The following is a 22648-nucleotide window of genomic DNA, read 5'->3' on the forward strand; positions in this document are numbered from 1 at the left end:
GGTTGAAACTAATATTTTTAATAAATGGATCATAACGGATCAATTTCGAGTTAAACGGATCAACAAAAAAATGACACGATTAATAATCGCGTTAAACGGGTTTACATGATTATGATCCAAACCCATTTATAATAAACCCAAATCCATTTATTCCGTATTGTTTTCAAATCGTGTCACTGTGTCATGATCCAAATTATCACTTCTAATCAATGATATGATCTAGGATTTTGTTTGTAAAACTATGGATATGATAGAGGTAGATATCACCTCTCCGTTGGATTTTTTTTCCTAACAATGTTGGATTTTGCATTGGATTTTTTTTTTTTTTTTTTTGTCAATGTTGGATTTTGCTACAGCAACATATGGATATTATAGAGGCAGATATGATCAATGATATGATTTAGTATACGATACTAGGATATTGTTCATAAATCTATGGATATGACAGAGATAGATGTGATCTACCTATAGAGGTACTGTTTGTCCATTGGATTTTTTTTTTTTTTTTTGATTGCAGCTAAATGTGAGCATGGGTTAGATTGGATTGGATTGGTTTGGTTTTGGACTAAAACACAATCAAACCATACTTTTTGATTGACCTAATAGAAGAATATAATCCAAACCATTGAAACTTTAAACCCAAATCAACCCAAACCATGTAAGATTGTTTTTTTTTTTTTTTTATTGGTTAATCGGTTTGAAACTTACTAATCTATAAACATAAAATGCAAATTAAAAGTTTTCCAAACATGAAATATAAACAATAAATTGTAGTCATCTAAACATAAAATACAATTAAAGTAATCCAACATAGAATAAAATGCAAAGTTGTAATCTATAATATCCAACAACACTTATCAATATTTGGGGAAAAAAAAAATCTTCAACGGAAAATAAAAAAGAAAAGGTAGCAACTGATACAGATCATGTGCTTCATTAAATAGAAAGCATTAACAATCATCATCTCACTCCTACAAAATAAAATTAAAATTGCAGAAATGACTCTTTATGTATATATGGCACAATTAGTTGCAGTTGATTTGGATAAACTTGTATCTCTGCCTCTTCTACTCACAACAAGTATTGAACTTCTTAATATTACCAATATAAGTATTGAACTTCTTAAATTACCAGAAGTATATCAAAAGGAAAATGGAAGAAAAAAAAAAAAAAAAAGAGGTCTACTTTCCTTAATCCATGCTATATTTTGATTAAGAATACTCAATATAATGTAATTTCAATATATGATCAACTATCCAGCAATACTTATCAATATTTGGAAAAAAAAAAAACTTTTCAAAGCAATATAAAAAAGAAAAGGTAGCAACTGATACAGATAATGTATTTCATTAAATAGAAAGCATTAACAATCATTATCTCACTCCTACAAAATAAAATTAAAATTGCAGAAATGACTCTTTATGTATATATGGCACAATTAGTTGCGGTTGATTTGGATAAACTTGTATCTCTGCCTCTTCTACTCACAACAAGTATTGAACTTCTTAATATTACCAATATAAGTGTTGAACTTCTTAAACTACCAGAAGTATATCAAAAGGAAAATGGAAAAAAAAAAAAAAAAGTCTACTTTCCATAATCCATGCTATATTTTGATTAAGAATACTCAATATAATGTAATTTCAATATATGATCAACTATATCTTTGTAATATCATCCTTCTTTACAGCGAAATCCCAAATATCACCATATTTTTCATTGAAATTCGAAATGTCCACTGTATGAATTGTACATCAGCAATTAACTTGTCACGAGCTCCTCTTTCCATGTTATATATCTGAGGCTCAAAGTTGTGGGGTTGATTTGGCTTACTCATCCATCTCTATGATGCAGAATATATACTTAATGTAAACAAACCAGCTCCAATGAACAAATACTTCCCCTGAAACATATACCAACAAAGAAGAAGAAGAAGAAGAAAAAAAAAACAATTAGAGAAATATTAATTTATTGTCCTGATACTTTAATGGTATTACATCTTATATCGGTTTGGTATTGCCGGAGGAAAGAGCCACGTAATTAAACCTACCAGAAGACCAAAAGCCCGCAAAATGTTTTATGTCATTTGTGATTAATTTTTAGTGAATTACGAAAGGGCTTGAAAATTTATATCTGTACCTTGAAAACCTGTAGGGGGTTTCTATAGATTGTAGGTTAATGTTAATGTTAAATTATAGGTTAAGTCTAGCATGTTGATAGCTTTATTAAGAACATATCGAATATTCAATGTCAATTAACTTTTACTTTTAAAAAAAAAAATTATTAGTTAGTTTCCTTGCAAAATATAAAATAACATTCTCAAATTTTAGCATTTATTATTTAAATTAAAGGAAAAAAAAAACAAAAATATATAAAATATAATAACATATATCACCAATTTGTAAGCATAGTTAAGGATAAACTTGTATAATGAAAGTTAAATACAATTTTTTTTTTTAAATGAATGTTTTTGATATTGTGAATAGGATCTTTAAGAACATCTCAAGGGATTTTTTAAAGTAAAAGAAAAAATATATTTTCTATAATAAAAAGTATCTTTTAAAATAATAAGTAAAATTTAAAAATATTTTTTAACAAACTTTCTATTCAAGCTCTTTATTTTTATTTTTTTTATAAATATTTATTGTGCTACTTATATCTTTTTTCTTTTATATAAGTTACCTATTACTTAAATATTATAATAGTGATATAAAAAAATATATTATATTTAATTAAATAAATATAATATTAAAATAAAAAATAATTTTGACTCTCTAAAAAACCAAACTAATTTTTTATATTAAAAAATTAAAATAAAAAATTCATTAAAATTTATTTTAAATATTATTTTTTTTAAATAAAAAATACTATATTTAAAAAATATCTTTGAAAATGCTCTAAGCTAAGAATGCTATATTCAAACGGCTTCCAGCAAATAGGTAAAATGACCGTTCTGTCACTGGTGGATCCCACTATTACACCATTACACTCAAAGCTTCCGAATACGATCCTGCTCCTCAGCCCAAGCAACCACTGAATCCCACTAAAAGTTTGGGTCCCACAAATCAAGTCCAATCGAACGTACCAGATTCATCTTCCAAAAGCTCCCATATAAGCGATCAACACCCAAATCAAAGGAGAGACAGACTAGAGAGAGCACGCGACGAAGCACGTGCTTCCCTTCACCGAAGTCCCTGACAGTCACTCAACAAAGGCATTTGAAACTGAACCATTAAAATTCGCAGACTATAAAAGAGCCGAAAGCTATTGGCTTTTATGCTTCCCCTATCTCTCTCTTGGCGGCTCTCACAAAAATTTCGAAGCTTTAGCACCTCGAGCAAACCCTAGGTTATTCTTTACAATATATATACATATATAATCTAGATATATAGAGTGCTTTATTTACTTATTTATTTTGTGGAATAAAAATTGGGCCTCCTCGAGCTCAGAGAAGGACTGTAATGGAGGGCTCTGTAGGGCAAACGGCAGAGTTCACTTTGGCATCAATCTCTGAGCTCTCTTCGTCTTCGTCTTCTTCTGTTGCTTCATCGTCGCCTGCGGCTGCTCGGTTTTATACCGATTCCGGCGTTGCTGAGCTTCGATTTCATCAGCAACCGGAATCCGATGGCTTTGTCAATGTCGATCTCCAAAGTGCTCAGGTTTTCTTGTTTTTCTTTTTAATTGATTGATAAAGTTTAGCATTTTGTTGTAGAACGTGCTAAATTTGAGATTCTTAAAAGATTTTAATGTGTGAACGTTTGTGTTTTTTATATTTGACCCCAGCTGTTCAAGTTAGGCCCTGTGTACTCAGTTTGCATATCTGAAGGTTCTGATACCGGCGAAGAGGTAAAAATACGTAGCTTTTCTCGCATGTGTATGCTTTTTCCAAAGTTTTTACTTGGGCACATTTCTAATTATCAGTATATTTATGCTTTTGTTAGTTTATAAGAATCTGCATGTTGATTAGTGGATGTTGTATAAATTAAAGTGTTTTTTTTTTTTTTTTTTTGGTTTTTCCTTCCTTCTAACTGTATTTCTTCTGAGCCAGAAATTGTATTCGAAGGGAGTGAATCTTCAATTTAGGAATGAGGCTGAGAGCAAAGCCTTCCATTGTGTTTTTGAGAAACGGAAGAAGGATCTTGCTGAGCAAGGTGCTGTTTTCTTGTAAATGGAGATTTTTCCTTCTTAAGTTTGATAGTTGAGTAAACCAAAGTAAATGACAAAATAAGGTCTTGTTGGAATTTGCATATAGAAATTCACTGATCACAGTAAGCTTAGAATAGTGGTCCTTGTTTGCACTCCCTTTATCTGGACAGTTCTGGATCGAATGTAACTCCCAGCAATATAAAGGAATTTAAGGGTGTTTGTCTATCATTACTTAAAAGGAGGACATTTTGTGAGAATGTGAACCTTTCAAGTTTTAAGGTTCATCCTTTTCCGGAAAAGCATTTGTTGTGCTTGAAATTGAGTCTAAAGGATGCACTAGAACATTCAAGCAGTACAGAACAGTGAGAAGATTCTTCACTCCTTATCATCTGTTTTACTGTTGCTATAGTAATTAGCTGGGAGTATATCTTATGTTATCTCAGAAGGTGATTATTCTTCAGTAAGGTCTTTCTTTTGAACCATCTGTGTACTTGGACTTTGCCCTTATAAGGCAAATAGAAAGAACTCTTACGGCTAAGCAAACAAATCAAAACAGGAGAAGTGTGTTTGAATACGGAATCTCTTTTTGAATGATTGATATTCGGACTATCAAATAAATATAATATATCAATATATATATATATATATATATGCACACTTTGAGAGTTTATTTCCCTTGTCCCTGACGTTGTTTTTCATCTGCTGTTTTGTCATGTTGTATGCCTGTTATTAACTTATACCTTTTTATTTTCTTTTCCAGGAAACAGCTTACCAAATGGAGAGCTATCAACCTCCAAAAGCAAGTTTGATGAAAAAATAGAACCATCTTCTGCTAAAATGTATTTCCATTATTATGGACAACTGCTACATCAGCAAAACATGTTACAAGATTATGTTAGAACAGGTTATTAGATTGAGCTTTACTTTTTTTTTTTTTTTTCTTTTTAATTTGTCTTGTGTATGTTCTTTCAATCTCTGATTGAAAAGTTTGTGATAAGCCTTAAAATCTGTACGTTACTGCTGAAACTGAAACAAGAAAATATTAGTTTCTGATCAATAAATTGCTTCTAGGTGCTTGCTTTTACTTAGAAGTGTAAGGTTAGTTTATTCTATCCAAGTGGCATGGTAATCAATGGCGTTACTTTTCTCCAGGAACATATTATGCTGCAGTCATCGAAAACCGTGCCGATTTTACTGGTCGTGTGGTGGTTGATGTTGGTGCTGGCAGTGGTATTTTGTCATTATTTGCTGCTCAGGTGTGCTTTTCTTTTTGACAAACTAAGTTTATAAGATTTCTTTGGTGATCTGCATCTTTGATTCTTGAGTCTGGATCCACTTTCACTTTTCTTTTATTCTTTCCTGTCCCTCCATTGATAATATTGTTATCCATATGCTTAATAGGCTGGTGCAAAACATGTTTATGCTGTGGAAGCTTCTGAAATGGCAGAATATGCGCGGAAACTAATTGCTGGCAACCCAGCATTGGGTCAACGGATAACAGTGAGCAATTTCTTTTCTTCTCTTTTCTTTTTACTTTTTATCAAAGTTTCATGTCATCTTTTGTTCTCAGAATGTCATTATCAGTCAAATTTGTCTTCTGTTCGGGTATGGGTCATGTACCTTATTTTTTGGCCTCTGTCATAAATAAATATAGGTAATCAAAGGGAAAGTTGAGGACGTTGAATTGCCTGAGAAAGCAGATATTCTTATCTCTGAGCCAATGGGTAAGCCTTTTCATCCCTTTTCATCCCTCCTAGTCATTCGAGAATTATGATTTGTTTCTCTTTTGGATGTTAAACTTATCTTTCTTCTCTTTTTGTCATCATTGTATGTATATTATTTCCTATGCCTACAACCTTCATTTAATGGTTTAAGGAGGTCAAATTTGGTCCCAAGGGAATAAAAAGTAAATGATGGATATATTGTGTGGAACTGTAGTGGATAGATGAAATATGTTCAAGGCTTTATGGCATAGTCTTTATTTAACTGAGCTTGATCTGGAATATTCTTTTTCTATGGCTCCAGGCACATTATTAGTTAATGAAAGGATGTTAGAGACCTATGTAATTGCTAGAGATCGGTTTCTTATCTCAAATGGAAAAATGTTCCCTACAATTGGAAGGTAAGAAAATCTTCAAATGCTTACTATTTTCTTTGGAGTCTTTGCACTGAACTGCTTTTAGGCTGATTGTGATATCAAGTGCAGATTCTCATTATTTCAAGTTGATTATTTTTAGGATACATATGGCACCTTTCAGTGATGAATACCTGTTTGTTGAAATAGCAAATAAGGTGCGTGTGTCATTTTGTTCCCCATGTAAGGGAAAGAATGTTATGGAGAATATTTAGTTTGAAATGCTTAATTGCTTTTATTTATCATCTATTATCATTAAATTATTCTTGAGAAAAGTCATTTATGTTGATTATTATTATTATATATTTGTACAGGCCCTCTTTTGGCAGCAGCAGAATTACTATGGTGTTAATTTGACGCCCTTGCATGAATCTGCATTCCATGGATATTTTTCACAGGTCTATATTACATGCACTTTTTTAATTATTGGAGTTTGGTGCCCTATTTTGTTTTACAGAGGTTATACTGTCTTGAATTATTTGCTGATGTGTTGCAAAAAGTCTTATGAGCTGTTGCTTTGGGTTTTGCACTCATGGGTATAGTCGGAGTTAAAGTACTTAAAGATTAGAGGTTAATGATCTTGTAATATGCTTAACTATCATGTTGCAATTTTCTTACAGCCTGTGGTAGATGCTTTTGATCCGAGATTGTTGGTGTCTCCGTCGATATCTCATGTGATAGACTTCACCAAAATAAAGGTATTACTTCTTATATGCGCCTTATTTTTCGTTGTACCTCATCTTTTGGCATGCAAAATATGTTTCTGTATTTAATGAAGCTAACTACTGTTTTTTACTTGCATACTAGTTGTTCGTTGTTCATGAGAAACCTTTATTCAGATCTTTACATTTTGTTATGGTATTTCTTTATAGTTGAAGCCCTGCTATCTTTTTTCAGAACTGGTGTTAGCATATACTTTTTTCCATCTCTGGTGTGCCTTAGTTAATTTTGGGGTGGGGGAACTTTTCAAGAATTAGTTTTGAGTTTCAATGCATTATCTAGAAAAATCATATCATGTAGTTGTATGAAAGTTGTAGTAGTTGTTTCACTCTATTATGTAGTAAACTTTATAAATTTTGGATGTCAACGTTTTTGCTGGTTGTTGGTAATCAAACATCTGGTTTCTTTATTTTACCCTGCAGGAAGAGGAGTTGTATGAAATTGATATACCATTACGATTCATTGCCTCTGTGGGCACGAGAGTGCATGGACTTGCTTGCTGGTTTGATGTCCTGTTTAATGGAAGGTACCCATCTAAGTTTGACTGCATTGCAGTGGGAGTGCTTATTTCCCCATTTTTCTTTCTTTTTTTTTTTTTATATGGTGATTTGCTTATTGCTTAACTGCTTTCAAATTGCTTTATCAACAGTACTGTTCAAAGGTGGCTTACCACTGCCCCTGGTGCACCAACAACCCACTGGTACCAGTTACGTTGTGTTCTCTCTCAGCCACTTTATATTATGGCTGGACAAGAAATTACTGGTCGCCTCAGGATGATTGCTCATGATGCTCAAAGTTATACAATATATCTAACTTTATCAGGTTAGTTATATCTTGTTGTATCTTTGTTATTGATTTGTTTTTGTTGACTACTAACAAATTATAGTTTATTCCAACAGCCAAAATGTGGGGACCTGCTGCTGAGCAAGGAGGAATACTTCAAACATCATCATGCAAACTTGACCTCAAAGAACCCTACTATAGAATGTCCCAACCACAACCCTATGCAATGGCCCAAGATCAGCAACCACATCAGCTGATACAGACACAGGTATTGGCTTACTCTGTTGTTACGATCTACCACTCAAGTTTGTTTATTAATTTTTCATTTGTAGGCAGTTTGAGTGATTTATTTAGATAAGTTATGAACTTTACGAGTCAAATATTTGCCTAGTCTTTAGCAATAGCGGATATATTCTATGTGATTTTGTTTATTTTCTGTCTCCACTTAAGTTACCACTTCTTCAGTCGTACATAAATTTGTAGATGTCACACATAAATTTGGAAGGTCAAATACCTGTCGAAAGTTGAAACAAAAAGTTGCAACATGTCTTAGCATAGTTTGCATGAAATACTCCATTGTGCTTTTTATTCCATTTTCAACTTTTTCTTGGGTTTCTTTTGCGCTGTTATAAGAGATGGAATAACTGGGTTGATTTGTTTTATTTTTTTGTCAGGATATACCTATCCAATCACAGGATTTAGAGGAACCTGAGTTAATTCCGCAACCATCTCCAAGTTCAGGCATACAGCTGAACACATTGATAGATAATGCTTGAACTTGAGAAAGTAACTTAACATGGCAATCTGTTTGTAATATAGAACTTGCTATATAACTTAGCGAGTGCAAAGAGGTTCCTCAGTAAAACCCACTTTTCTTCTTCATTATTACTTCACACTCTGTCAGATGGTCAGTTTCTCTGTAATTAGTGTTGAACTTGTTTATTTTGAGTGGTTGTGCAGCAGATTCCGTACAATGCTATTTTGGTTTAACCACCCCGAAAAAAGAAGTTAGTTGTGGTGCAAGTTTCCTAGTGCCTTTCTACAATAGGCATTGGTTTCTTATGTGTGTGTGGGACCAGGGAGAACAACTGATTTTTTACACGTATTAAGGATTCAACCATAGGTTTTTCCAATTTCCACAATATATGACAACAAAATAGAAGAGGAAAACAATTTAGTGAAAGTCACATCCTGGCATAATCACTTTATGCTTGGATTCTGAAGCAAAATTTCATCTTTAGAATAAAATATTACGATAACTATTCATTAGTTCCTTCATCCACCAGTGTTTCTATATAATTGAACATGATCAAAGACAAAACTTCCAACCAACAACCAATGTTCTTTTACATATATACAATCGGTCAAAGCAGCTAGAATTCAAAGCTGAAATTCTCATCGCTGCCTGAATAAACGAGGCTGATGAGCATAACATAAAAGGTAACCCATACATATATAATGCCGAGTTACCAAAATAGAAAATGAAATTAAAGGTTAATCTAACTGTGTAACAAGGACAAATAAAACACTTGAATTTGGCATATATAACTCGTATGTCAGATTCTTGTCCATGATTATAAGTCGAGAGCTTTTCTGAGAGGAGAAAAAAAAAATGCATGAAAGATCCATTTCACCTTTCTGGGACCCTCTCTCTCTTCAGCGATCCTTAGGGTGGATAATTATGGTAAGATGGTAAAAGTTTAATCTCAGAAAATAGAAAAAAATGAAATAACATGACTTGTCAAGATTCTTTTATTCTCTGTCTCACTGATTTTGCTTTTCATCTCCTCCAAATTTTCTCCAGGAAGAGATGAGATATGGAAAGGTATAACTGTCCCATACTAGCATCCAAGACTTCACCTTTCAAATGGTTTCACTGTAAGACGACAACTTTAAGTCAACCAGAAGTAAATATTCAATCACAATCCTAATTCCCTCCATGTTTTAATTCACTTTGTGAGCCGAACAATCATAATATCTAAGAAGAATGGTATTGCAAAATAATGATAACCAGAACCTGAAACAGGAAACAACAGCAATATGATACGTTTTGACATGTAGAAAAAGGGATGAAATTAAGCCACAGCTTCAGCTATTAAGCAATTGCTTCTTCTCAAAGGATTAAAGAACATGCTCATATAGAAGAATAATTTTGCCAATGAATATAAAGAAGCCAAGCTAAATTTCATTAATTTAAAGCTTACATAATTTTTAACCAAACTCCAAAAATCACTAGTAGGGGATGATACCATGCAATCCAACGTTCTTTCATCTCATTCTGATCAAAATTCGATCAAATCTCACTTACATATCTCTAAAAATGAAAACCAAAAAGGAAAAAAGAAAGAAAAAAAAAATTCTCAATTGCCCAAATTTCAAAGCTCTTCTTCTTTCCTCAAATACTCTCCAATATCAGCCTGATGAAGAACAACAATCCCATTGGGGTCCAACTTCCTACAATCCTGGGCCGACTTAGCAGCAATCCCAAAACCCAAAGGCACATCGGACATGGAGAACACCACAACCCCCTTTCCGGGAGCGATGGCGTCGGTAATCCTCCCCAAACCACCTTTCAAAACGTGGTTGCCGTACAGAAAAGACATCTCCGAAGTGGGTTTGAGCCAGACTTTGTGCTTGGCGTTGGGGGCCAAGATGGTCAGGGCCTGAACGGTGAGGTGGAAATTGCCGTGGTGGGTGAACTTGCCGATGCAGGTTCCGAGGGAGACGAGGTTGGCCCGTGCTACGTTCGTAGCGCGCTTGACGAGGGATTCGCTGACGTAGTAGACCTTGTTCTTGTGGAGGCGGAAACAGTAGCGACCTGGGTTAGGATCGGGACCTTCATGGGATGGATTATAAACTATGTTCTGGAGATTGTTGTCTGTGAACTTTAACAGCTTCTCCAACACCACGGTTGTCTCTTTCTCGTCCAAAGGTCTCATCTTTTTTATTTGATCTTTTGGTCTGTTTTCGCACTCAAAAAGGGTTTATCTGAGAATCTGGGTGTATTTCTTCTAGGGTTTTTCGATTTTAGATTTTTTTTTTTTTTTTTTTTTTTTTTTGGGGGGGGGGGGGGGGACAGTTTCTAGGGTTTTGAGACCTCCCTCGAGCTTCAAAACAATAAGTTTTAAGACGTTCAGACAAGGGCCTTGAACCATGGGCCAAACCCATCGTCCGAGTTGATCAAATTTTTTGCATAGTCTTGTATACATTCCAAAAGTTTATTATTATTATTTTTTAATACCTTTCAAATATTTATAGTTCTTTATTTTTTCCAGTTTCCAATTTTTCATATATATATATATACATATGTATATATATATATATATATATATTATTTATTTAAAGTCCGAAAAAATAAGCAAAACAATCTCACCAATAAGACTCATGATATTGGCATTTTCTAATGGAGAAAAAATGAAAAGCAAATGTTTCTTAATTTCATTATTCATTCCACAACATTTGAAACAGTTTGTTTTGCTTTCTGTTAATGTTAGGCTTCTGAAGAATACCGGCAACATTTACAGCCATTTGAAATGCAAGTATTTTTGTTTTTCCTTTCCTTTTTTATTCTATATGGGTATCTTGTATTATTGGTCATAAAGGTGTTGAAGTATAACAGTTTTGCTATACAAATCAAGCTGAATTTATCACAACTAATGTACAATAGTGGAAACCAACCGTTTCAGTTCCATTTATGAAAAAATTAGAGTACATTTCAAGGCATTACCCTGTGTAACTCGAAAAAATTGGTATACTGCTGAAACAATTTCAGCTCTTGGAATTGAATGTCAACTAACTGCTGCCACGGCTGGAGGTTGTTGAACACCGACCACATTATAACAGCGACCACAGAGAGTTGGGTGCTCTGGGAAGGAACCAACTTGAGGTGAAAAATTCCAGCATCTCTCACACTTGTGGCCTTCAGCACGAGACACACCGATCCAGACTCTTGTTTTGCCTTGGATATCGCATGTTCCACTGTTCGGAATATTTCCAATAAGCTCATTTTCCAAGGATGGAAGAACCTCAGCCTGCACACATCACAGTTTTAAGTTAAAAAACTTTTCAAGTTGGAGCAATTAAATGCAGAATAACAGCGATAAAGTAATAGCAACTCACCTGAGATGTTATGAAAGTGCGATGCAATGAGTCTGCATCACTTTTGGCTGCAGACATCTTATATAATCTAGAGGCCAGGCTTGCATCTGAAGTATGGATATAAACTTTGGCATCTAGACTTGAGCCAATCAACTTTGCAGTACGAGCGCACTCCAGGACTTTATTTACCTCCGTTCTCAGCTGTGAAAAGTGCATGTACATTAGAAACAAGAACATTTAAAGGCATCTTATGTTTTCCTATTCTTACAATATATTTTTTGCATTAAGAGAAAATGCACATTGATTCAGGAGACCAAAGTACTCTAAAGAGGAAATTAGGCAGTATTAAGTGAAAAAGATGATTACCTCAAGAATTTTTGCCCAGAATTCAGTTTCTTCGGTAGAAAAGGACAGCCATGTTTTGTTCAAAGCTGGCCATCTTGATTCAAAAACAAATTTGGCAATAGAACCATCTTCGTTGGTATACTGGAAAGGAAGGTTCTGCCATACATCCTCAGCCAGATGGGGTAGTATAGGAGCAATCACTCTAACAATGGAAAGGAGATGTGCAGCAAGAACTGTCTGACAACTTCTCCTTGTAAAACTTGTCGTGCCCCTGAAATATATAACCGTGCCCCATAAAATTTACGTGTGAAAAATTTTATTTTAAATGAGCATGCTTAACAAATCATATGCTGGATAATAAAATCAGAGGAGAAAGGATTTTGTTAGCTAGGATAGAGCAGAAGAAGATTTACCCAACATAAAGTCGATCTTTGGCAACATCAAAATAGAAATTCGAAAGGTCAACAATGACAAAACGTTGTATGATCTGGAAATAAGAAGATAGACTATATTAATAAGAAATTCATTAAACAAACAGGCATGAGATACAACCAAGCTTTAGTCTTAATAACAAAAGAGAGACAATCTTCTGTCAAATTTTGAGTTATTTTCACATGTCCCACTGACTGATCATGCCTAAGCCTAAGTGCAAACATTTCTGTAATCAATTTTCTCCAGTTTCCTTCTGTTCTCCATTTCTTCTGAAGGAGACACTCTTCGCCGTACTTTCCGTTCTTTTCATATTTTGTGGTTATGCATTCAAAGTGCAGTAATAGCAATCAACAGAAATGTCACTAAACAAAATCAACAATATTTAAAGAAAATTCACCTGAAAGATCTTAAAGAACTGATAGTTTTCATAACTCTCTTTAATGTTCTTTACAACATTTTCAAGCTGAAATAGAGCATGCTGATCAATCATGGGAAGATCGTGGTACGCAACAGCATAATCGGCCTACAAACAGAACATATATAAGCAAAAAAATGTTGAGAAGAAGCTGCACAAATAATCATAATTTTGCAAGGACATAATAGGAACTCACAAAAAGTAAAAGGCATAAAAGAAAAAGGTTGCAAATCTTGATCTTCAGGATAGAGCTCAAAATCCCTGATTACGGATGCTGAACTTACATGCCAATCATGCAGATTTCCTAAAAGGTATCTCAATGTTCCTCGCAGCTTCCTATATATGTCTGACATTTGACGGAGAACTTGAGGACCTATCATTACATCACCTGTATAGTCTACACTGGAAACCCAGAGTCGCATGACATCAGCTCCATAGCCAGGTTCTTCCTGCCAGTAGAGAAACAAAAGCATTAATAATAAGCATTCAAATTTCCTGAGAGAGAGGCTTAGGTCATATGATAGGTCATATTATTTGAATATGCAATATAGACTGACCTTTTGGTTTTTTCCTCCTTCAATTACAGTTTTTGGGTCTACAACATTACCCAAAGATTTGCTCATCTTTAAACCTTTCTCATCCAGTACAAATCCATGAGTTATAACACTGGAATATGGAGCCTTTCCTGTACCAAATTCACAGATTCACGTAGTGTTTCACTTGGTGCCCATAATATGACACTAAGAATCTAAATCCGCAAACAAATCCAATAACTAGCGTAAAATCCTAAAAGTTTTCTCCTTTGTGCACGGTGCTAAAAAAGGGAAATACGTCAAAAAGGAAAGCAAACAACCATGGTTGATGGCACAAAAACTAAGGGCCAAATACAATTCAATTCAGTTTTGGGTCCAAAAATACTAACTTTTTTCAAATCAAAATCACATTGAACAATGTTGCATTGCAAAACAAAAAGGGAGAGAAGCATGACACTTTTAATGAATATGCATACATGCTCCTTACCTCTTGTAGCAATACTTGTTAACAAAGAACTCTGAAACCATCCACGATGTTGATCTGTGCCCTCCAGGTATAAATCTGCAGGCAAATTAAGCCCTTTTCTCCCCCCTAACACTGCAGCCCAAGAAGAGCCTGAAAAGAAAGTGTTTATGAATACCAGAATCCATGTAAATAAATATATGAGACAAAATCAAGCTATTTCCAAAAGTTACCGAAAACTAAATGCGGTTATAAACATGTATCTGGAATCAACTGAATAGCATTTAATTATTTGATGAATTATGTGGCTAGTTGAAATACCAAATCAGTTATGTATACATACATATATATATATATATATATATGTATATACATTTCTAGCCCAGGCTCAACCCGCATCAAGATATTGTCCTCTTTGTGGGGTATCTAGTTCAAATTGGGTTGGGAAATTCTTTTCAGAATTTTCTCCACTCCAAATAGGAACAGAATTGCTGTTGATTATCATGTAACCGCTGGGGCGAGACATGCTGTAATGAGAATGATTAGAGAAAAGATAGTTTGAAAAAATGCAGATAGTGTAGAAATATGCAAAAAAGAAAATTTTAATTGTGTGAAATGTATGAATGAAGGAGTGAGACAAGGTAAGATAAGAAGAATAAAGAAAAGGAGGATGATTGATGTGGATGCAATTAAGCTGTTTTGAAATGGATTGATCTTGAAGGGTCTGGACATTATTTGATTGAAGCAAGAAATCAAATTTGATTTTTTCACCTAAAGGGTGACTGATGATTCCATCATTGTTTGTGATAAATGGGTACAATAAAGAAAGGAAAGGGATTCCTAAGATGACTTGATCTGTCATATTTTTAATTAGAACAAAGGAGGTAATAAAACAGACGTTTTTGTGGCAAATATGAGCATGATTGATTTGATATTTTAAATTCATTTTACTGCCATTGGCAGAATTTAATTTTTCTTTTGTTTTGGTATAATATTTACTAGGGATAAGGCCTTCTTGAACACAGTTTAAATCTGCGCCTGAGTCTAAAAGAGCATGTGTGGTTAATTGAAAATCTTGAATGAGTATGGTTATTTGAATGTGCCATTTGTTAAGTGTGGGTTGGGGATATAAAGTTTGATTAGAGGATGCAGATTGAATTTTTAATTCTTTTATTTCTTTTTTGATTGATTTATATTCAGATTGTAGATCTTGAATGGTTATTAAATTTTGGTTTTGTTTTTTGTTAGGTTTTGAAAGAGGTGATTCTGGATGTTCTTGTGATGTTTTGTCTAAAGTATTTAGAATAGGATGATTAAGGGGTGGGTTGCTATCGGAAGGAGAAGATGTAAGTTTACCGGGGAGTGAACGGAACACAACTGTTGAGTTATTTGTTTCTTTTGGTAATGTGTTTATGTATTTTAAAGGATAATAATCTTCATGAAAATTGAAAAATAGTATATTAGTTTTAAGATCTATCATTGTTTCTTTCCAACTAGTTAAAATATGGGCTTTTTGGTCTTTAGTGTATAATTGGTGGTATTCTGATAATTGTTTTGTATGTTTTTCTAGTTTAAATTCTTGATTTAAATATTTCCAGTTTGGTTTAAATGGTATGTTTTTGTTGATTAGGTGGCATATTTCATCTTGATTAATGAATGTATATTTAAAGTTTTTGTTATAATTATTACTAGACTCACTACAAGAAGGACTACAAGAAGGATAATTAATATGTTCCTCATTTACTATATTTGGTATTTGAGTTCCACTAAGAGGTGACCTAGCGCTAGTACTTAATCTAGAACTAGTAGAAGAATTAGATCTAAATAATCTATCCATTTTCAAATTTTAATTTTTAAAACTCTATTAATTCAAAATTACTATTGCCATATGATTGCTCTCTTCCCTTGACCTCTCAGACCGCTCCTTTCATGCCTCACCTGGGACTTATTGTTCAGACACGGACCATTTACTGTTCAGCTAGGGACGAACACGAATGACAACAATAAAGTTGGCTAAATAAAGCTTTAGAAATTAAGATAAGGAAATGAATGAATTAAGCAGATATAACACTCTACGGGTGCTAAAAGAAGAAGATAGCATATAGATCGGAACACTTATGGCTTTGATACCAACAAGGGGAAAAAGAGTAGAGTATAACAACAAGAACAGATATGGAAGGGACAGAGTATGAATATAGATGCGGAAGGAAATGAATGAATTAAGCAGCCTACACCTATATATGTATATATATGTATATATATATATGTATGTATATATATATATATATGTATATATATATAATATAACAACATATCAATAGTAAATTTCCATTATGAATCAAAGAAATGGTACGACTTGATATGTCACCAAAAGTTACCACAATATCTGCCACGCTAAATGATACACTTTAACACTGCTCCAGTAAGTAATATGAATAAAGAGTCAATTATGAAAACAGATAAAATAATTAACATTTTTGAACTATAGACCATCAAAAGGTTATTATATATATGCAATGCCAAAAATATAGTTTGTAGAGTCTGTAAGGTCAAAATCAAATTACATAATACCTGAATCAAACCATACATCCATTGTGTCAGTCCCTTTTTCATAGTTTGATGCTTCATCACGATATTCACTAGGGAGAAGATCCTCCACCTTCATGTACCACCATGCATCACTACCCTTTTCGGCAATTATAGCTAGCATGAAAAAAAATAAAAAATAAAAAATTATTATCAGGAACAACCTTTTTATAGGTTCAAAGTTTAGAGAGAGCGAGAGAGAGAGAGGAGGCAGAAACATCATCACTTTGTGCTTGGATGCTGAAACAAATATTAAATCTACAGATATCTCAATTTAAACTACATAAGGACAATTACATGGTTCTTACACTTGATATGATTAATAGTCTCTTCATTCATTAAAGGTTCCTTTGATTGAACATGATAAAATACTGGAATTGGAACACCCCATGTCCTTTGCCGTGAAATACACCAATCAGAGCGGCTAGAAGTCATTGCGGAAATTCTGTTCTCTGCCTGAAAAAAAAAAAAAAAAAAAAATGCATATATACAAGAGAAGAAAATAAACTAGAAAGTATAAATGCCTCAAATAGAATGGAGTTGATAGCAGAACTTTTTTACAAACTAAAGAATTATTATAGGAATTTTTCTGTCTAAAACAAGTACCTGAGATGGAATCCATTTTACATTACCAATTGCATCCATAGCAGCCTCACGAAATCCTTCCACAGATGCAAACCATTGTTCAGTTGCCCGAAATATTGTGGGCTTTTTCGTTCTCCAGTCATATGGATACTTATGTTCTGCATAAAAAGTATAAGGAAGATTTTCATCACCGGCAAAGCTTGCTACGAGCTCAAAATAAGTACAAATAATATCCCTGATTTACAAAATAGAAAAAGCAACTTACCATATGATTCTTCCATTAAAAGTGACCAATGTTCGTCCAAGTATTTCATAACAGCAATATTACCATCTGTGAGTACATCAAGCCCATTGAAATGTCCAGCTTCTTCTGTGAACTTCCCATGATCATCTACAGGCGAAAGTATAGGCAGTCCATACTTAAGGCCAGTAACATAATCCTCCTGACCATGTCCAGGAGCAGTATGGACAAGGCCAGTTCCCGACTCTGTTGTAATATAGTCTCCTCCAATCACAACCGGACAGTCCCTATTGAATATTGGATGAATATACCTGAAACCAAAATTATGAACCATGCCTCAGCCCATATAAAAAACATGAATATAAGCATTCCTCAGCATTAGGTTTCTAGCACCATCAATAACCTGCAGTTTTCAAGATCTGAACCCAAAAGTGTTTTTCTGACAATAAGCTTCACACCCCACTTTGCCTCTAATGTTTGCACAAGATCTGAAGCGACAACAAGAAAAAGCTTCTTTTCTTCCTTTAGAACATTCCCAAGGCGTCGCTTTTTGTTTTCAACAGATAAAGTTTCAGAATGTGTTTGTACTTCAACTACTGCATATTGAAGTTGGGCATTCACTGCAACCGCTGAAAATATGAGAGCATGGGAAAAAACCATTACATAAATGAGCACATTCTAAACTGCAATAAAAAGGAAAAAAGAATAAAGGCAAGAATGGTATACATTAATTGAATAATAAATAGCTAAAAGAAACTTGAGCATGAAAAAATCAAATAGAATAGCAATATACAAGTTGAATGCGTATTACGGGGTAAATGTTACTAATGTATAACAATGGACAAAGTTCTATATGATATCTTCAACTACAAGGTTCTCCAATCGCTCTCCCAAATCAAGCTAAAGAGCAATATGCCTTCCTAATCTACAAAGAGCTTTCTCAAGATTGTCAACTACTACTTGACTCAGCAGTCAAAAGAGCAACTAACAACAGTGATTAAACTAATGTTGTAGAAGAAGAGACACAACACACAAAGAACAATGATGATTGGTTAACATATTTTCTTTTCTGTGAACCTCCATGAAAGGAGGGAATACACATTGTATGACAGGTAGAACGGCATATATAAATGTACCAATATAATGAGTCTTAACATATAATTAAACTGATGTAGCATTTCCAAATGAATAGATAATAACAGTCTAGGAAATGCAATAATTATTGACTCACCAGCATTGGCTGGAACAGTCCAGGGAGTTGTGGTCCAAATGGCCAAGCACAAATCTGGGAAATATTCATCTAATAAGCCACCTGAAGTTGGAGGTGCGCTCACTAATTTGAAGATGGCATATAAACTTCTTGAAACATGACCCTCTGGATACTGCATAAACACTTACAGTCAAGTAATTGTACATATAGAGAGCAAAACATGTCACCATGGATATATTTTCAATATCTGGTGAAGCAGAAGATTTTATGTATCAAAAAGTTATTTTACCTCCAACTCAGCCTCTGCAAGAGCTGTTTGTGATGAAGGACTCCAGTGAACAGGTTTCCTGCCTCTGTAGATATAACCTTGAATGGCCATCTGGCCAAACACTTCAATCTAGCAGATGACAACAACACGCATGAATCAAATTCTGAGTTACACAACCACACAAGAGCAACAGGCTTGAATGAGAGATATGCATCCAGTAACTGGTGAAGGCATGGAAGCACCATCTAATAAAAATTTTCCATGCTATGGACATATGTAATCTAGACTCCATATTTTACAGATCAATCATTTTATGCAGGTAAAAAGATGATTAGGAGTGCAAAAAGTTGACACAAGTCTAAATTGTTTACAAATTAGCATAAATAAAGCTGCAATAGCTACCTGAGAAGCTTCATATTCTGGATCAAGAGTTAAGTAGGGATTATTCCAGTCGGCCCACACTCCAAACCGCTGCAATATCAGACAACACAATTGATTATTTAGGACCATCCCAACCAGAGAAACCCAATATATGGAGAAAAGTCGGCATCTTTTACATTTAATAAATTACTAATTGTACATAAAAGATCAATAAGTTTCAACAGTTGATAAATCATAACAAGGAATTATTTAGAGGCCAAAATAAAGAAAATGAGAGAATCAAGGCAAGGCTACCTTAAATGATGCCATCTGATTTTTGACAGTATCTTTTGCGAATTTAGCTGCTTTTGCTCTCAACTTTATTGGTGTGAGATCCTTTCTAACAGCTTGGTCCAATGACTGCATAACTGAAATAATTAAAATGTTAGCCAACATATTCATTAGGAGCTTTTTCTTTACTTCTCCAAATAACACACAGCAGGAAGGTTGATACTTTTACCCACAATGGGAAGTTAAACCTAGCCAACCTAAAACTGAATTTTCCATTTTGGGATGCAGATTAAAGCCAGTTTAAAAAGAATAAGATCAAAGTTCAAAAAATGATTTTCCTTTTTTTTTTTTTTTTTTTTTTTGGGCGTATGATTTCTCAGAATTTTGAAGGCAACGGACAGAATGGAAAGTTCAAGGAAGAACTTGCCTTTCAACTCAATTGGTAAGCCATGACAATCCCAACCTGGCACATAATGAACTTTATAATTTTGAAGAAGCTGCAAACATAGAGAAGAATAAAAAAATAAGCTTTAGTAGCTTTTATGAAGACTATAAATTGTCAACAGTTCATTGATAGTAAGTTGAGGATTGGAGCTTAATTTCTGAAAATAAAAGTTGTATCTTGTAAATATTATAATCATAGGTGACGTTAATCAGTTGAATACAAAAAATAAAAGCATAGTAATTTTCAAGTAAAAGGATGAGACATGAATATCAATCAAAATACAAGAGTAACATGGTAGATGACTAGGTTACCAAGGGAATATACCTTATAACGATTAATCATATCCTTTAGAATCTTGTTTAGAGCATGGCCCATGTGAAGATCGCCATTGGCATACGGAGGACCATCATGAAGAATGAAATTTCCCTGGTCCAGAAACTAAAAGTCAGAAAAGAGTGGATTACGATATCTAAACAGAGAATGTAGGTAAATGCAAAACTCACCCCCGAATTTTTGTCAACAACTCTTTTGAACACTTGATTCTCATCCCATATTTTTTGAATTTCAGGTTCCCTTACCAAAGAGTTTGCTCTCATACCAAATGTTGTCTTTGGCAGATCAACAGTGTTCTTGTATCTGCCATCTTCTTGCTTTGATCCTAAAACAATCATAAGCCATCCAAACAATCAGAATAATCAGTTTCATATTTGTCTTCCAGAAGAATTTTTTTTTTTTTTTTTTTTTTAAATAGACAGAAACCAACATCATTGGGCACCATCTTTCAAACAATGTGTTGTTAGTAAGAAAATCAACGAAAAAGAAAAACCTTCAGCTGCTTTCTTTGCTGCCATTACAGGTCCTCGAGACCTCCTCTTTGATGAAGAAGAGAACTCGTCAGTAGAATAAGTAGAAAATCTTGTTGCACTAAACAGGGTGAAAACTTTAATTGAGCAGCTTCCTCTGAGACAAAAGAAGCTAACGGAAGTAGTTTTCCTAAAAGATGAGCAAGCTCCATGTGACAAAACCTGAACGCATACAATTTATCAGTTAGTGATGGGGGAGAGTAGGAAAAAGAAGGAAAAGAGAGAAAATGGAGAACAAGAAGAAAGGGAGAAAGAGCAGACAGAATTCAAAGAGAGAATTCAAGAAGACTTATTTAATACTCAAATGCACTAGAATTAGGAAACTTGACCCGAAAAGAATTAGAAAACTAAATTTTTTCCACGTGTTTTAATGGAAAATTTTATCTGCAAGAAAATGTAAAAAAAATATTTTTGAGTATTAAATTCAAAGTCTTGAACACTGATTAAAATTACGGAAAAAGGGTAAAGACAAAAAAAAAAATATAATTTAACGGTCTAGGGCACCAGTACATCCCTGTTTGACATTTTATCAAGCAAATGGTGAACAAAAAGCAAAATCATTGCCCAGCACCTCACAAATTCCATAAACCCACACAACATAAATCAATCAGAACACACAATCTAATTAGTCTTGACAGATGACTCCAAGTAATAACATATAACTTTAATTTACTTCGTCATCCAAATTCTGCAATTATTTGACCATAAACATACTCAATGCTCTGGAAACAGCTCACAAAACCCACTAAAAAATGCCGTCGAGATGAAACTAAACAAAAACCGAAACTTTGGAATCTTAAACTTGTTTCCATTCCTGAAAACTCATCTCACGGATCAAACCGAGCTCCAAATCGAATCGCAGAGGCGAACATTAAGGTTTTAGCTAACAAGAACGACTGGTAAGAGAGGGAGTAGTTTGAGCGTGTGTGCGTGTACATTACCCTGTAAGGATTGATCTGCAACAGAGACATTTTGGGCTCAACTGCTGGTTTGAGGACGAGGGCGGGTGAGTTTGTGGCGAAGGATTTGAAAAAAGACATGCTGCTGCTGCTGCTACTGCTGCTATTGCTTGCTGGGTTCCAATCCCATTCATTGCAGGAGCTTCTCCATTAGAAAAGAGTGTAAAAGCTGCAGCAGAGAGAGAAAGCAAGTGCAGAATGCAGAGGGAAACAATATTCGGATAACTGGACCCCAATGGCCCAAAATCTTACAAGTCACAGTTTCTGTTTTTGTTTACCACTGATCAGTCTCAACGCAACCAGCCTCTTTTTTATTAACAACCATATTAAAAAAAAAAAGTAATAATAATAATAATAATAATAAAAAGATTGTGATGGTGATGAATGATGGATTATAAAAATTTACATAATTTTTATAAATTGTAAACAAAATTCATTCTAGGATTTATCCATCGTTTTTGTAAATGTCATGGTTTAAAAAAAATATCATTTGTGGGCAAAAAAAAATTTATTTTTTTATTTGCAAAGCATAATTTATCATAAAAGCTGTAGCATTCCAAATTGCTAAACCAAAATACAGAGCATAATATAACATTGGACCTATAACATCACAAATTTGCTTAGCCAATTTATTTTAAAGTTTTATTTGGATCATCTTTAATTTTAATACACTAAGTTTTTTTTTTAAATTTTTTAAATGCTCAAACTTGTATTTTTTTTTTTTAAATAAACCTAGCCCATTTTAAAATAGTAAAACGTGGTTTTTGAGCT

The 22648-nt window shown here is 33.8% G+C and overlaps 3 protein-coding genes across 3 annotated transcripts; 1 reads left to right on the forward strand and 2 right to left on the reverse strand.

The window, feature by feature from the left end:
- Positions 1 to 3233: 3233 nt before the first annotated feature.
- On the forward strand, positions 3234 to 8806 carry LOC107433131 (probable histone-arginine methyltransferase 1.4). Its single transcript, XM_016044384.4, has 15 exons — positions 3234 to 3659; positions 3784 to 3846; positions 4049 to 4151; positions 4907 to 5050; positions 5299 to 5402; positions 5548 to 5646; positions 5801 to 5870; positions 6172 to 6268; positions 6384 to 6438; positions 6595 to 6678; positions 6901 to 6978; positions 7423 to 7526; positions 7650 to 7822; positions 7900 to 8051; positions 8458 to 8806. Exons 1-15 carry the CDS (start codon positions 3462 to 3464, stop codon positions 8557 to 8559), a joined length of 1626 nt encoding a protein of 541 aa, XP_015899870.2. The 5' UTR covers positions 3234 to 3461; the 3' UTR covers positions 8560 to 8806.
- A 1142-nt stretch (positions 8807 to 9948) lies between these two features.
- LOC107433137 (uncharacterized) lies at positions 9949 to 10849 on the reverse strand. The gene has a single exon (XM_016044390.4). The coding sequence runs from the start codon at positions 10720 to 10722 to the stop codon at positions 10159 to 10161; it is 564 nt and encodes a 187-aa protein (XP_015899876.1). The 5' UTR covers positions 10723 to 10849; the 3' UTR covers positions 9949 to 10158.
- Positions 10850 to 11388: 539 nt separating this feature from the next.
- LOC107433267 (isoleucine--tRNA ligase, chloroplastic/mitochondrial) lies at positions 11389 to 22162 on the reverse strand. Its single transcript, XM_016044539.4, has 22 exons — positions 21860 to 22162; positions 20882 to 21080; positions 20559 to 20713; positions 20380 to 20481; positions 20038 to 20107; positions 19635 to 19747; positions 19362 to 19430; positions 18981 to 19088; positions 18713 to 18863; positions 17885 to 18110; positions 17506 to 17792; positions 17262 to 17398; positions 16964 to 17111; positions 16641 to 16772; positions 14094 to 14222; positions 13631 to 13758; positions 13358 to 13522; positions 13056 to 13181; positions 12640 to 12713; positions 12248 to 12497; positions 11903 to 12082; positions 11389 to 11814 (listed from the first exon to the last, which is right to left on the reverse strand). The coding sequence occupies exons 1-22, from the start codon at positions 21956 to 21958 to the stop codon at positions 11572 to 11574; spliced, it is 3291 nt and encodes a 1096-aa protein (XP_015900025.2). The 5' UTR covers positions 21959 to 22162; the 3' UTR covers positions 11389 to 11571.
- Positions 22163 to 22648: the final 486 nt, after the last annotated feature.

The sequence above is a fragment of the Ziziphus jujuba genome, chromosome 11 (assembly GCF_031755915.1).
Source record: "Ziziphus jujuba cultivar Dongzao chromosome 11, ASM3175591v1".
Classification (NCBI taxonomy): Eukaryota; Viridiplantae; Streptophyta; class Magnoliopsida; order Rosales; family Rhamnaceae; genus Ziziphus; species Ziziphus jujuba.